The sequence below is a fragment of the Peromyscus eremicus genome, chromosome 4, assembly GCF_949786415.1.
Source record: "Peromyscus eremicus chromosome 4, PerEre_H2_v1, whole genome shotgun sequence".
In the NCBI taxonomy this organism is placed as follows: Eukaryota; Metazoa; Chordata; class Mammalia; order Rodentia; family Cricetidae; genus Peromyscus; species Peromyscus eremicus.
In genome coordinates, this window is record NC_081419.1 from 146,810,815 (window position 1) to 146,826,650 (window position 15,836).

The 15,836-nt window shown below is 56.7% G+C and overlaps 1 protein-coding gene across 2 annotated transcripts; it reads left to right on the plus strand.

The window, feature by feature from the left end:
• The first annotated feature begins 2,328 nt into the window (after window positions 1-2,328).
• Rbm38 (RNA binding motif protein 38) lies at window positions 2,329-15,581 on the plus strand. 2 transcript variants are annotated; one of them, XM_059262003.1, is made up of 4 exons: window positions 2,329-2,685; window positions 3,214-3,337; window positions 3,819-3,873; window positions 14,392-15,581. In XM_059262003.1, exons 1-4 carry the CDS (start codon window positions 2,455-2,457, stop codon window positions 14,693-14,695), a joined length of 714 nt encoding a protein of 237 aa, XP_059117986.1. In that variant the 5' UTR covers window positions 2,329-2,454; the 3' UTR covers window positions 14,696-15,581. The 2 variants fall into 2 exon arrangements, with proteins under 2 accessions (XP_059117986.1, XP_059117987.1); XM_059262004.1 differs by having other exon boundaries at window positions 2,450-2,662.
• The last annotated feature ends 255 nt before the right edge of the window (window positions 15,582-15,836 follow it).

Below are 15,836 nucleotides of genomic sequence, written 5' to 3' on the forward strand. Positions count from 1 at the left end.
AAGTTAGAGGTTGGCCTGGGCTACACAATGAGACCCTGTGAGGTGGCAGGGAGGGGAGTCTTCATTACAGCTGTCACTTCTCTGTAATGCAACCCACTGCTCTCTACCTCCCACGTGGAGCCACTGGCCGCGCTTGGTCCTTCCTGCCCTCTTTGCCCCTACTCAGTGCCCACCTGGGCAACTGTGCCTGATGGAGATACCTACTATGCAGACCTAGTCCCTCGCGCTCACTGCAGCTGCATGCTTCGAGGATGGGAGAGTGGCGGATGTCTGCTTCCCACTCATGGCATCCCTGGCCCAGAGTCGCAGCCGATAAGGCATGTGTTCAGAGCAAGGCAAATCGACGCGCAGGGGGTGGGGGGTGGCACGTGGAACGTGGAGCCCCTGAAGAGGTGCAAGGGCAGGGGATGCAGAACCCCAAAGAGCCAGGAGGAGCTGGGTGCAGGGACCGTCCTCCGACAGCCAGAGTTTCAGAGTAGGAGGCTCAGCCAAGCCCCCGGAGGTCACGCCGGCGCCGCGCTCTCGCATGTTCTGTGATCCCCTCCCCCTCCTCCCGCCTAGGCAGCCGCACGTGCCTGCAGCATCCGCCCAGCGCTCTTCTTGGGGCGGGCCCTTGGGAAGCGGAGGGGCGGGGCGGGGCGGGGACAGGGGCGGCGCTGGGACTTGTAGGCGGCAAGCCCTGAAGTCAACAGTCCTGGTTACCAGCAGCGATGTGTCACCCAGGAGAAACTGAGGCCCCAGGAAGGCACCTAAGTGGCTCAAGATTCCAGGGCCAGGCAGTCTCGGTCCTCTAGGGATAAATCAAGAACATACTTTAACCAGTTTTTTAAAGACACTTCTTAAGGGATCTTTGGTCGTGAGCCTTTTTACATCCCACCATGGATCCACTCAACAGATATTCCCGAAGGCAGACCTATCTTACCTAGCCCTACAGCTTGAGGAAAACCTGCAAGATCCCTGCTGTCAGGGAGCTCACGAGACCCTTAGATCAGGAAAAGCCCCGGTTGGGTAGTGTCTGGGGAAAATAAGCCAAACAGCAAAGGAATTTCTGTGAAGCGAGGAGGGCAAAGGTGAGCCAGTGAAGCTGCGAAGAGGTATCCCACCAGGCTTTCCAGCACGGGGTTCTGCCCTTTGCGAAGGCGCCTAGGTGGAATCAAGCTTCACCGGCAAGGAGCCGACTTTGTAAGCACAGGGTGGGGCTGAGTCCACCAGGAGACTACCTGCCTGCCTCTCTGTCCCCCTTGACCACTGGGCTGGGCCAGTTGTAACCCCACTGAAAGTTGCAGGTCGTCAGGTTCCATTGTGATAGTCAGAGATGAGGGCATGGGCGACACTGGATGAGAGCTGCTTCTAGGCCCAGCGGCTAAGGTGTCGAGCCTGCTTCTGTGCAGAAATTCCTGATTTCTTTTTTAGACGCGGTTTTATGTCTTACAGGCTAGCTTCTGAACTTCTGTGTAGGAGGGGATGAACCTATAATCAATCCTCTCAACTCCACCGCTTGAGTATTAGAATCAGTGCGTCGCCACACTCTTGAGATTCACGGCTCTTCGACAAGGGGCCAGAAGAGTTTTCTGCAGGCTGGCACCCCCAGCCTTGGCCCCTTTTCTACACATGGCATGCTATGCTTTCTGCTTGTTTTCCTGCTACAGGAGTTTCCATGCCAGTGAAAAGGGAGCCCAGCCGCCTCTGCTCTTAGCCTCCACCAGGCTGTAAAAGACACATTCACTGTGGATTAGTCCTCATTTCCACAAAGGCACTAGGGTCCCAGGGATATGTTTCTGCTGAAGATCCAGCATAAAGTGCCTGACTCCCCAGGTCCCCAAAAGTATTTATGATGCGAATTATGTCTATATACACGGCAAAATCCACTTTGCATTTACTTTTTTTTTTTAAATAGAGTCTCATTTAGCCCAGCTGGCCTCAAACTTACTACATAGATAAGGGTGGCCTTGAACTTCTGATCCTCCTTCCTCACCTTCCTGAGTGCTGGGTTTACAGGTGTGTGCCACCAGCCAGGTTTACGTGATGCTGAGATCAAACGCAAGGTTTCGCACATGACCAGCTGAGCCACCACTTCGGACCTTTTAACGAGTACGTTGCACCCCTAGTCGCTTCGGCGTAAACCACTAAATGGAATCTACCGGACTCTGCGCCGGGCGAGACCAGCTGATACCCGCGAACTCTCAGGAGCTAAGCCGACTCGCCGGCCCCTCGTCCTGGCACGTGGGGCGTGTCTAGAACTACATTTCCCGGCGCCCCCCGCTGTCAGGGGCGTGTCTGAAACGGGGGGCGTGGCCGCTAGGCGTGGCCGGCTACAAAGGCGGCCGGCAGCCCGCGGGGCTCAGAGTAGGCGCTTCGCGGCGGACCGAAGAGCGGCGCAGGACGGCGTGGGGGAGTCGGATTCGGCCTGCGACGTTCCCGCATGCGCCGGCCGGCTCGGTAGCGGCGGCCCCGATGCTGCTGCAGCCCGCGTGTGCCCCGAGCGTACTCCCGCGGCCGCCCGCCGCCCCCAGCGCCATGCACGGCTCGCAGAAGGACACCACGTTCACCAAGATCTTCGTGGGCGGCCTGCCCTACCACACCACCGACGCATCGCTCAGAAAGTACTTCGAGGGCTTCGGAGACATCGAGGAGGCCGTGGTCATCACCGACCGCCAGACCGGCAAGTCCCGCGGCTACGGCTTCGTGAGTGCCCGCGGCGCGCGCACCTGCCGCCGCCCCTCCCCCACCGCCTCCCAGACCCGCCGCGCGCAGCCGGGACTCCGGGGCTTCCCGGGGCCGTCGGGTCGGCCCTTCCCCCACACTTTCCAGCCTCCCCAAATAAGCGTCAGCTTTAGCACTAGCTACTTGAAGACGGTTTCCCACTTCCTTCCACTCTAGTGTCCCCAAACTTCTCCTCTGAGAAAGTTAACGGTACTTACTCCTGGGCAGAACCGCCTTGGGGGGTGGGGGGTGCTTCTCTAGGGATTCTCTTTGCTCCACCTCCCAGGGGATTGTTGGCTGTCCTTGAAGGCTTGATTTCCCAGCACTTGAACGTAGGGAAAGGAGCTGTAATCCAGCAGACAGAGAAGACAGCCCCAAGGGTCCTAAGTACCAGATACCCTCCTGGGAGGAGACCCAGGGATGGGCTGATGCCAGGGCAGGACCCTCTTCCCCTCTGTCCTGCTTCCCTCAGCCAGCCACCGAAGCCCCTGACCCTCTGTGTTCCCGCAGGTGACCATGGCGGATCGGGCAGCAGCTGATAGGGCCTGCAAAGACCCCAACCCTATCATCGATGGCCGCAAGGCCAATGTGAACCTGGCCTACCTGGGTGCCAAGCCTAGGAGCCTGCAGACTGGTGAGAGTTGGAGTTTTCTTTCCAGCCCTTCTTGTTTCTATTCAGCCTTGCTCTGTCTGGTGGAATACACTGCCCCCCCCTCCCCCTTTGTCCCAGAGTGGCGGCCAGCGATCATGTGCCTGCAGAGCCAGCCTGGAGCAGCCACCCCTAGCTTGGGAGCTTGATTGGCAGTGTATAGTCCCAGGGATACCGATTCTCAAATGTCTGCCCTGCTGGTGGTGGGGAGGGAAGAGGTCTGTTGCTGACGAGGCTGGAGATTAGGAGTCACCCAGAGAAGCTGCTGCCACCTGTGGACTTCTGTGCTTTGACTGGGTGTTTTGAGAGTTCACTAGCAGGGACAGAGGTGGTGGCTGGGATGGGAGAAGGAAGCTAACTATCGTTTGTGACTAGGGGAGTGTGGCACCTGTGAGTCTGCCTCCCTGTGTGTGGCTCTGGGACCTTACCCAACCTTACAGTGTTCCTAACTGTCCTCTTGTTTTAGGCTTTGCTGTTGGTGTGCAGCAGTTACACCCCACCTTGATCCAGCGTACCTATGGGTGAGTGGATATAGCTGGTGTGGGTGGGAGGGCTTTGAGGTGGGACTGCTGTGGGCCTCTCAGTCTGAGACCTGAAAGGCTGAGGAAATGGCTGTTTTCAGAAACTGGATTGTGTTTTGGAAGTGTGGAGGGAGAGATAAGACCAACTACATTTCTCTAACTCGAAGTGGGGGGCGGGGAGCACATGCCTTCCAGCCTGGCGCACTTCCTCTCCTTACCTGTACAGTGGATGTGGGGACAGCTGTTCAGACTGAGTCGGGGTTCAGTCTACACCCAGTGCAGGCAGCCCTCCTGAAGTGTCTGCTAAGACGGGGCCTGGTGGGCTGGGCTCTTCCGGGGTGCTCTCTGATGTGAGCCAGAGCCGTGAAAGTAGCTACTGTGGGTCTGTACCAGGTGAGGTTTGCTGTTTGTGAATGGCGTAGTAGGCGACTGTCACTAGTTGGCTTTTTGTGTGAGTCACTTGCTCTGTGTCCCACCTCCTTCCATCCTAAAAAGAGGGACAGCCTGGCAGCTGCTCAGGGAATGGTGGCTCACACACTTAAGGGACACAAAAGTTAGACCCTGCCACTTGGTTTGGCCACCATCACCTGTTTATCCAGTGTAAACTGGCTGTGAATGGGCCCGGTGGGTGGGAACTCTGACACCCACCCCCACTTTGCAATGGCAAGCTTGCCACATTCTGACTGCCAGAATTTTGTGTCTCAGCTCGGTGGGTGGGGTGGAGTGGGGTGTCTGTGGGGGCTGGAGCTGAGCAGTAGAGTGGGGTGTCTGTGGAGGCTGGAGCTGAGCGGTAGAGTGGGGTGTCTGTGGGGGCTGGAGCTGAGCGGTAGAGTGGGGTGTCTGTGGGGGCTGGAGCTGAGCGGTAGAGTGGGGTGTCTGTGGGGGCTGGAGCTGAGCGGTAGAGTGGGGTGTCTGTGGGGGCTGGAGCTGAGCGGTAGAGTGGGGTGTCTGTGGGGGCTGGAGCTGAGCGGTAGAGTGGGGTGTCTGTGGAGGCTGGAGCTGAGCGGTAGAGTGGGGTGTCTGTGGGGGCTGGAGCTGAGCGGTAGAGTGGGGTGTCTGGGGGCTGGAGCTGAGCGGTAGAGTGGGGTGTCTGTGGGGGCTGGAGCTGAACTTGGCCGGCACAGTGGGTCAGATGGCTGGAAAGGGTGCTGCTTGCCCCTTCTGAGTGCTTGTCCTGTGGGGCAGCGCTTTCATTCTCCACAGCTGTCCTTGGGATTGGTGTGAACTGAGCAGGGGCATATCTACGGGGAGCTGCGGTCTGGGCCCCAGCCTGTGTTTCCTGTCGTGGTGTCACCGTTCTCCCGGGGAAGTACTTGGGGTGCCACTATGGCAGATAGTGCCAGGTCACTTTTTTGGCCTGGGATCTGTTCTAGCCTGTCTGGAAGGAGTTTGGGAACACCCCAGCCTTGGTATCTTCAAGTTAGCTTCTCCCCTGCCGGCTGTGTGAGGGGGTACCCCTACTTCTGGTAGCGTGCTGTGCTCCTGGGCCTGGGTTTCAGGCTGGTGCTAAGCTGAGCTGAGATATGCTCACGCAGACAGTTGCTCACTCTGGGACAGGGCCTCCCCACTGGCTCTGACACATAATAATGGCCTTGCACTCACTAGTGTCTGGCCTCTGTGGCCCTCAAATCTAGGTTCACAGCCTGTCTGTTACTGTCCGACTGTACCCCCTTTAGCTGCCTTTCCTCATCTGGAAAATAGGGACCCCAGTACTTAAGGACAGCATGCTCTAGTCTCCTGGAAAAGGCCTTCCTCCTGTCCTCATAGATGGCTAGTGACTTACCCGGGGCTGAGGTTTGAACCTGTATACTCAGGGCCACACTTGCTGTCTTTGGGGGCGGGCATGTTCCAGGAGCCCTGATACTCGGGTGCATCTGACATTGGGCCACAGTGATTTGTAACTAGATTAGTGGACTGGTCATCTAACACTGACTACGAAGTGGCCTCACAGTGTTTGTAGGTTGCCAAGGAGTGTAGACCCAAATGGACAGGTGGGCAGAGGGACTGGCCGACCTACATTGCCATTGGTCCTTGGGTTCCTTCGAGGAACATCCCACCGCCTGCCCTTACAGACTGGAGTGGTGGTGGTGTGGCCGGGCCTCACTGCCCTCCCAGCTGGGAGGCAGAGACTGGAGTGGTGGTGGTGTGGCCAGGCCTCACTGCCCTCCCAGCTGGGAGGCAGAGTGGGGCTGTCAGCAGCCCCCTTTGTTTTTAAACAATCACGCCGGCCTGGCTGGGCCTGACTCAGCGGTTGGTTTTGTCAGTCAGCCTTAGTCTCTGCCCTGGCTGAGGGCCTGGTGGGAGCTGGAACCCTGGCAGTTCAGAGCCTGCAGGCGCCTGCCTGACTCTACTTTTTCCTAGGCCTTCTGGGCCCTTGACATTCTGAAGACCCCACAGCCCACCTATAGGCCAAAGCACTGTGGGGTCCTCACCTGTCTGGTCAGAACTACCCATCAGCTTACAAAGACTCTGAGAGAACACAATGCTTTGCTGTTTGCCCAGGTCCCATTTGCTTGCCCCATGCCTGCTTGTTGACCAGACATATATAGCCTTGATGGCTGGCTGTTCAGCCTGTGCCTGTCCATCATGTAACTGTATCTGCGGGCCAAGGCTTAGTATCTGGTGACGCCTTCCTCAGCCATTGCAATGGCTTTTGCCAGCCTTCAGGCCTGTGTGGTAGTTCCTGGTGGAGATAAGTGACCCAGGGCCTTCTAGCAAGGGGGGCTCTGCCAGCCCTGGAGCACAGTCAGTAGTGCAGGGCGTAGGGAGGGCTGAACAGTTGGAGATCACCCCACCCTGGTTATGTGTTGGTCTAGCTTGTCAGGGCCTCCCAGGGTCAAGAGTGTCTGTCCACGTTCAGCCTGAGGCTCACGGAGAGCAGAGATTTGTCTCTGGCCTGGCAGCCCTTGGAACCTCTCCTGAACTATGTTTGAAGGGCCTGTTGCTCCAGCAGGCTGCTCTCCGTGTTCTTAAGGGGAACCTTGCTGTGGCTAGATGCCCAGGCACTCTGATCCTTTCTCCCCAAAATAGGGCCAGGCCCTAGGGGTTGAGGTCAGGCCAGGGTCCCAAGGCCGCTGGGTGTCAGGCTGCACCTCCGTACAGTGGCAATGTTGACAGGGCCATGTTAAGGACTAACTGAGCGTGGTGTATGGAACATGCTGATCCCAAGGCCATGGAAAGCTTTGGGGTTTCTCCTGGATGATCCCACAACAGGCCCTCAGCTGACCTAAGCTTGGGGCCACATAGACTGCTGGCCTGCCCTCTCCCTAGGGCCGCTCAGGCCCTTCCCTCCCTTCCCAGCAACTCTCCGCTCATGTGACAGTTTTTGGATGAGTGTGCTCAGGTGCCCGAGACCAACAACAATCGAGGATCGTCCCTCTGGCGTGAGCTTTCCCGCAGCCATCATTTTAGAGACTGTTCTCTGTAGCTAGAGTTTCTCTGGTCCTGACTGGCCCACAGTCAGGACAAATCTCTCTCACCCGCCAGTCTTGTAGCCACTCAGACCCAACCAAGTAAACACACAGAGACTTATATTATTTATAAACTGTATGGCCGTGGCAGGCTTCTTGCTAACTGTTCTTCTATCTTAAATTAACCCATTTCTATAAATCTATACCTTGCCACAGGGCTCATGGCTTACCAGTATCTTACATGTTGGTACTCATGGTGACAGCTGGCAGAGTCTCTCTGTCTCAGCCTTCCACTTCCCAGAATTCTCTTCTCTGCTTGTCCTGCCTATACTTCCTGCCTGGCTACTGGCCAATCAACATTTTATTTATACATAGCGATATCCACAACAGTTCTCTGTGGGATGGACCTGGTGCCCGCATGGAGATATCTGTCTTGACACCATGTCACCAGGCCTGTGGACTAGGGGGAAGTGATGGGGAGGAGTCGTAGTAAGAGTGCTACATTGTCAGACTGTTGACTCAGAAGCTCAGTGAGACAGACGTCCCGAACCCAGTGCCCAGTGTGGCAAGGACTACCTCCAGTTAAGCAGGGTGCTGCTGGGGGTGCGCCTCAGGGGAACGAACACTGCTGTGTGTTGAGTCTGACTGGCTTGTTAAGCCGCATGCTGTTACCGGTGTAAAGGAGTCCCATAGGGTCCCACACTGCCAGCCATTTCCTGCATAGACAGTATATCTAGTGAGGGGAGGCTGGGAGAAGGGGTGTTCCTGCCCTTCCGAGGGGTTTGTCCTGATTTCACTGAGTGCAGTGGAAGGTGAGGTCAGCGCGAGGCTGCAGCAGAGGCAGGTGTGTGGCAGGCTCTGGTTCAGGAGGCCTGCTGGGGGTGCAGCCGGGAAGCGTTAGAAGTGCTGTAGGCACCGCGCCAGGCCCAGAGCAGCAGGTGCGAGCACGTTCACCCCACCACCTGTGTGTTTTCTTGGGGGTGGCCCTACTTGCTTCCCCCATCATCACTTCCTGTTTGGCAGCCTGTCTGGAGGCAGGCGTGGGCTGTCTTGTCTGACCCTCCCAGAGGGCGTGCAGCCCAGCTGCCGCACCTGCTGTTTGTCCCTGCCCGCTGTGACAGAAGCCAGCCTCCGGGGCGTTGGTAGGTTCCTCTCAGAGTAGGGTTATTGCCAGATGCCCAGGGGACCACTTCTGAAGCCCGAGGCTAAGGGTCCATGGCTCAGTCTCCAGAAAGGGTTTGTAGAGGCTCGCTTAGCCCCAAAGATGTGTCCATGGCATGGAGGTCCACCAGGTGGCCCACTGGCCCCTTGATGATGTTGGCCCAAGAGTTTAGATATCCCTTGGAACAGTGGCCTTGCTCCCCTACCCCAGCTCTCCTTTGGGCTCAGTGTCAGCTGGGAACTGGCAGGGAGTCTACAGTACTTCTGACCCTCCCTTTGTGCCCGGCCAGGGACCCTAGCTCAGCTGGTGTGACCACAGTGCCCCCTGCCAGGAGTCTTGTAGCAAGGGGAGACAGAACCACACAGGATGATGTAAGAGCTGTAGAGGGAAGGGGACTGTGGGGTGATGAGATGGGAGCAGAGACCAGCAGTGTTTGGGTCCTCTTTTCTGAAACGAGGTCCTGAAGAGCTGGGATCAAAGTCATGCACCATTGCTTTTTTTTTTTTTTTTTTTTTTTAAGATAGGCAGCGTCTTACAGTTCAGCGACTGTGAACTCCTGGTTCCCTGCCTCTGCCTCTCACCTCTCTGGAGCTGGGACCTGAACTGGCCTTATGTGTGCTAGATAAGCTCTCTACTCCTGGGCTACATGGCAATCCCCCTGCTTCCCAAGGGCTGGGATTCAGATTGTTTTGAGGGCATCCCTCGACCGCTGGGTTGAGCCAGAAGGTCTCTCCTTGAGACCACTGCCATCCAGCTTGAGACAGTGGAACCACCTGACCACTAACGCTGGGGAGAAGGGCTGAGATTCCAGAGTGGATAGTAGATGGACTTGACCGTGGAGGAAGAGGCCATCATGATGTACAACTTTGAACATAGCTAGCAGGTGGGGTCTGGGCAGATTGATGTGAATCTGCTGTTCCCAGGTGGCTCCCACAGTGGTGTGTCCTCTCCCTGCCTGAACTCACCTACCCCCAATGCTCACCCGGCTGCCTGTGAACCCCAGAGAACCTGGTGTCCCCCATCACAGGGGATTCCCAGGAGGCCTGCCAGGCTGCCACACACAAGCCACCACCCCACCCCAAGGCTGGGGCTGCTGGTAAGCTGCCAGATCGCCTCCAGCACTGAGGCGTGAGGCCCCCAGGGAGGAAGAAAAAAGTGAAATGGGCTCATTTGCCTTTTTCGTTTTTATTTTCAGTCATGGCTTCGTGTTCGGGAAATGGGCCCTCCTGGGCTGTGGCCAGCGATTTTTCTGAGAGTTGGGCTTCACACACAGGCCAGAGCTTCCACTGGCACTGCCCCCTTCAGCCCTAGTTAGTAGTAACATGGTAGCTGTGCTCATGGTGAGGAGATGGATGTCTCAAATATCGCTGCAGAGTTCCTACCTCTCTTCTGGGGGCAGCCCAGGAGATGTGACTGTGGCATCCTTAGTTTACCAGTGGGGAAACTGAGACCATGGAAAGCTCAAACAGGCAGGTGAGAACTGGACCCTAGGTTTATTTGTTATTCAGACTCAGCTGTCAGCCCTGCTGAGCACCCATGGCAGCCCACTCTGGGGTACTTCCCTTCGGCCTGGTAGCTCAGGGCTACTCAAAACCAAGTACCAGTGGGAAGCTGAGAGCCTGAGTCATCCTTCCCCAGCATCACATGGGTCTCCCTAGCAGGAGGGTCCGTCCCCAAAGCTCAGGGATTTAGACTCCTTTGGCGGCCTCCAGCCTAGGAACTCTTCTCTTCTGCTTCTACACAGGGTTGGAATTAGTTGTCCCCGGCGCTGGGTTGAGAAAAGGGCAGAAGGTTCCCTGAAAAGGGTGAGGAAATGGAACCCTGGGTGTGAGGAGATGCTGGCGTCTGCTCTTAGCCAGGGACTGAACCTGAGAAAGCTAGTGGCAGAACACTGGGCTGGGAATGGGAGCCACCCCGGAGAGAGTGGGCCACCCCACCTTTAGGTTTCAGCCCGAAAGACTGGACAACCTGAGCATAAAAGGTCTCTGTTCACTTGCCCGGCCCCTCTTCCGGCCCTGATGCTGCCAGGGTATGGGATTCACAGGGGTGGACATCTAGCATCCCGTGGACGTGTCGTTCTAAGGGCTGTGATAAGGACATCCTTGGACTGAAGCAGGCAGCTGTGGGGACTGAGGATGGCGGTCAGACTGTCCGCTCTGAACTTGACAGGCAGAGCTGTTGTACCTTCTGTGTCTTCTACCCTGTCTGAGGCTGCTGCTCTCTCTGCTGTCTCTGGCTGGGCCTTCTGGCTCGCCCAGGGTGCTCAGGTGTCCACAGATTCTGTTCTGGGCCCTTGGGGACCCTGGAAGCAAGAAAAGCTCTGCCCAAATGGGCCATGAAAGTGCCTATGAATTAAAAGATAGGGTGTTTTCATGTGGAAAATAAAAGCAGAGATGAGAGGGACCCTCAAGATGGTCCTGGGGAGAAGAACTCTTCAGGCTGTGTGCCCCCAGGTGTCAACACCCTGGAGTGGGTGTGGTTCAGGGACAGCAGGAATCCAGGGTAGAGATTCGAGTGGAGAGGTGGCTGTGGGCAGTCATGTAGGAAGGCACGGGAGCAGTTTGGATTTGCTTCTCGGTCCAGTGGGGGTAGTACTAGAGGGTTCTGGTTCCTAGGGTGACGTGGTCTTGAAGTCTTTATGGAGGCACTTTAAGTGGTGTATGAGGGATGTAGTGGGCTACAAGTCGAGTCCGGCTGGCCCAGAAAGGAAGTGGGGGAGACCGACAGCCGCACTGAAGCTTTCGGTGGTGGGTGCAGTGGACATGGAGGGCACTGAGTCCTGCAGGGCCCGTGTTGCTGAGGTGGTGGGTTGGGAGGCAGGTGCCCTTGCTAGGCCGGGCATGATATGGTTGAGTAGTGGCTGCATTTGAGTCTAAGCAGCACTGGGGACGTCTCTGGACACACGGCACTTCCAGGTTGCAGGCAGGTGTGGCTGGGACCTGCTGCAGTGTACATCCTGGGACCAGGGCTGCCCTTGGACAGGGCACAGGGCTAGAACCCAGGTGGGTTTTAAGTAGATTGTGACTTGTGTGCCAGAGTGTTATCTGGCGTGCAGGCTCCTCTGTCCCAGCTGCTGCTCCTTAGGGCCTGGATGCCTGTGGTGGTGGCTGGCATGTGGAGGCTTTGTGCTGCCCACGTGTACCGCCACTGTGAGCCTGGTTCTCCACTGTGTGCATGCTGCATTTGGAGCTGGATAATGCTCTGTTCTAGGAACTTCCCCAGGTGTTTAGGATGTTGGCTGTGTTCCCCTCTACCATGAGGTGTCAGTAGATCCTGCAGAAAGGTGTCCACAAGTGATTGTTTAGAACTGTGGTTCCATTGGAGTGTGGCATAGGTGGGTGACTTGGTGGGTCACTCAGGTCTCTGCGCCTCTTTCACCTGTCCTGTGCCTTGGACAGGCATGGTGTCAGCCACTACAGTAGTGCCTGGCAGAGACCTCAAGGGAAGCACAGGTGGAGGCAGAGACATGGGTGACCCTGAGCATTTAGGACATAGAGGATTGGGCAGGTCCTCCAGGTGGGCAGAGCAGAAAGCCAGTCCCTGCTGTAGGCATATATCCTTGCATGGGGCTGTAGGTTGGCTTTGCAGGGAGCCTCAGTGTTAGCAAATGCCACATAGCCTAGAGGGATTGGGTCAGGGTGTCCCACCCATGTTTAGGGAAGTTCAGAGCATAACACTCTCAGAACCTCAGTGTTTGAGTCCCAGGGGCCAGGTGGGGCTCCCCATCCCACACCTAGGTAGGGACACGCACATAGGCTTTGGTGCTCTAGGAAGGCCTCAGTCCTGCCTGGTGAGCAGGCATCTAGCAGTACCCTCTACCAGAGCTCTGGTTTTAGGAGGGTCAGGCCAGACTTGGGGACAGTACAGGAAATGCCCCTGGACCCCAAACTGAGGCAGGTGCAGGAGTGTTGGGTGCATGGGTCTGCTCTGTGGAGGTTTTGGTCTCAGCAAGGGCTTAGGGATCTGGTGGGCCAGCTGAGTGGTGATGGGGAGGCTGAGGAGGAAGAGCCCTGCCTCCCAGGCCTGTCCTGCCTACTCCTGCCTGGGCAGCTTCCCCTGAGCTCTGGTTTCTGTCTCCCTCTTCCTGCAGAGCCCAGCCATGTGTTCTGCCCATGGCTGTGTGCTAGCAGGAATCTTAGGGGGTATCATCAGCCCAGAGTGAGGGTTTAAATCCACATCAGAGCCATTCCAGTCGAGGAGGTAGGGCAGACACCTACCTGGGGCTCCTGCCAAAGGCTGATGGGCCTCACAGCTGCAGTTAGTTGCCATGTATGTAGCATATAGGATGCCAACCACTGCTGGTGAATGGTGTCCTGGCAACATCTAGTCAGCTGCCCCTGCCCTTTGAAAATGGAGAGGGCGCTGGGTGCAGAAGTTCTCCCCTGTGTCAGCTCTGCCTCTTTGCATGCACTCCAGCGGCTTTCCTAGCTCTGCCCCGGCCTTGCCTAGGTCCCTTTGGTCCCTGTGCTGTCAGATGCTGCCGTTGGGGCTGGGGAGGTGGCTCAGGAGGTAAGTGCTTGCTGCACCAGTGTCAGTGGCCACAGTTCAGATCCCATGGCGGTCTACCTGTAATCCCAGCATGCAAAAGACACATGGGGTCCTGGGAGCGAGACTAGAGAATCTATGAGGCCTGGGTTCAAGTGAGAGACCCTACCTCAGTATATAAGGTGGAGAGTGACCCAGGAAGACACCCTGGCATCCATCTGTGGCCTGTCTTCACACATACATTACTCGAAGTCATTGATATACTTGCTGCTCGCCTCTCTGCCACCCACTGTCCATGGCTGGCCAATCAATGCTCCACCACACAGAAGCCACATGTCACCTGTCCATGAGGCAGGTGCTGGGATGCTGCTCTGTTGCTCCGTGATTAGAGCTTTTTTTTTTTTTTTTTTTTTTTTTTTTTTTTTTTTTTGAGACAGGGTTTCTCTATATAATAGTCCTGGCACTCACTGTGTAGCTTAGGCTGGCCTTGAACTCACAGAGATCCTGCCTGCCTCTGCCTCTGCCTTCTGAGTACTGGGATTAGAGGGGTGCACCACCACCACCAGCTGACTAGACTTTTTAGTCATGCACATGTGCTCTTCAGCCTTCCAAAGACTTCTGACCCAAGTAGACCCCATCTCTTCCCTCTGTCTCTACTGGGCGTTCTCTGGGTGCCCTTGGGAAGCCCTCATCTCTTGGATCTGTGCGTGTTAGGTGTGCTCAGCCTGGAGTCTGTGCACCTTATCTATGAGTTTTCTTTCAAAGGTGTTACTATGGGCAATGGCCTGGCTTGGGTGGGGTTGTATGCCTCCTGACTTTAAAATGGGTGTGTTGGTGGGACAGTAGATACGAACTCTGGAGCATCCTGTTACTTAGCAGGGTGCGAGCCGAGCTCATCAGCAGCCCTATGCGCCCTCCATCCTGCAGCGGGTGCGCCTCTCTGTCCATCACCCATGTGTGCCTGCAGTAGGTGTACCTGCAACCCTGCTGTTCAGTCTCCCCTGGCAAGAGTTTAGTAAGGACGCCAGGAGTGAGGAACATCCTGCTGTCTGGGAGGTGGTGGGTGGCTAAGGAGCATGGGCAAGTTTTCCCACAGGCCTTGAGCTCTGCCAGCTTCCGCCTCCTCACAGTCTTGAGATTGCCAGTTTAAACAAAGGCCACATGTTTATACATTGTACAGTGGGTCCTGTGGGAGATATATGAGAGGGTGGTTCTAGTCCGAGGAGAAGGCTACTGTGAGAACAGGCGTTAGTGGCCTGTGGAGCGATGATGGTACTGCCCGTGCAAAGGCCCTGGGGTCCAAGTACATCTGCCATGATGTTGCTGCAGCTGTTTTGTAGATGGGGTTGCAGCCGAGGGCAGAGCACAGATCTCTTCGCTCTCCATAGCTCTGGCCTCCCCACTCTGCCGCCATCCTGTTCCTTTCTGCCTACAGCCCCTGACACTCTGCTTGGCCCACAGGCTGACTCCCCACTACATCTACCCGCCAGCCATTGTGCAGCCCAGCGTGGTGATACCCGCCACCCCTGTCCCATCACTGTCCTCGCCCTACCTTGAGTATACACCAAGCAGCCCAGCCTATGCCCAGTACCCTCCAGCTGCCTACGACCAGTACCCGTACGCCGCCTCACCTGCCACAGCCACCAGCTTCGTGGGCTACGGCTACCCAGCTGCCATGCCTCCAGCCTTGTCTGCCGCTGCGCCTGCGGGCACCACCTTTGTGCAGTACCAGGCGCCTCAGCTACAGCCCGACAGGATGCAGTGAGGCGCGTCCTGCCTAGGGCCACAGCCACCACCTGCCAGCCTCAGGAGCCACCCGCACTTGGGTCCCCTCAGGCCCCTGGGCCCACCTGCCGAGGGCACCAGACAGCTTCTTCTCCAGCCAGGCCCTGCTGTGCCTTGAGGAAGGACATGAGAAGTAAGGGGTACACTCTTGGGAACCTCTGCAGCCACTCCATGCCAGGTGCCTTACTCTGGGATGTGTGCCCTCGTCCACCTTCCTCTTTGGGAACCCTGCCCATTGCCCCTCAGTCGAAGCACTGTGCCATGTCCTGTTGGGATTCTTCTGCTATGAAGGCAAGACCATCATCATCAAGAACCCCAAACCTGTTTTTTACTTAGAGACTGGCTTTGGTCGATAGTTCCCCTGTGGAGACAATGACAGTATTTCTCTGTGACAGTGTCACTGATGGGATGCCTGGAGCTACCCCTCCCCCGTGGGGCGACCATCACCAGAACGTAGCCCTGCAGGGCCCTGGGTTCCTGTCTGTCTGATGCTGCCCACCTCACCTGCAGAGGTGCCCATCAGGGCGAATTCTCAGGTGTCTGTTGCTGTGCCATTGAGGCCTTCTTCTGGCCCTGCACCCTCCCTCCTGTTGTTACCTGTGTGCCAGTCTGGGAGCACGACCTGGCTGCACAGAGGGGAAGTCCAGCCCACGTCTGGGAGGGGTGCAGTGGGCATCTCTGGCAGCGTAGGCTGCCCGCAGGCTGGGCAGTGGGTCCCTCCACACCTACCTCAGGGAGCCAGTGTGAAGGCACTCAGCAGCATGCCTGCTACTCAAGCCAGGAGAACAGAGGGAGTAATGTTATAATAATATTTTTATTAGAATGTTCTGATTATAAAAATAAAACCTGTTTTCTTTAAAGAGAAAGTTGGTCAGAGGTTTTTCTCTCAGTGGTCATGGTGGTCCTGTGCTCAGGGTTTCTGACAGCTGTTCATCAAACCCTACCCTGCTTCAGCCTCTGCTGGCCTCTACAAGCTTCAGTGACAAGCAGGGCCTGCCCCAGTATGTCCAGCAGTCTGAACCGGAGGACGCCAGCCGCCACAAGGTAGGTGCAGCCAGGTCTGGCCAGGGTCACCTTTGACCCTGATACTCAAACCTTCAGAAGTAGGAAGTGGACCTGGG

What these genes read in the sequence shown, in the direction of transcription:
- Rbm38 (XM_059262003.1), top strand. Translation starts at nt 2,455, where the DNA reads ATGCTGCTGCAGCCCGCGTGTGCCCCGAGCGTACTCCCGCGGCCGCCC. An exon ending in GCCTAGGAGCCTGCAGACTG is followed by an intron (nt 3,338 to 3,818) that starts GTGAGAGTTGGA and finishes CTCTTGTTTTAG; the next exon opens with GCTTTGCTGTTGGTGTGCAG. An exon ending in TTGATCCAGCGTACCTATGG is followed by an intron (nt 3,874 to 14,391) that starts GTGAGTGGATAT and finishes CTTGGCCCACAG; the next exon opens with GCTGACTCCCCACTACATCT.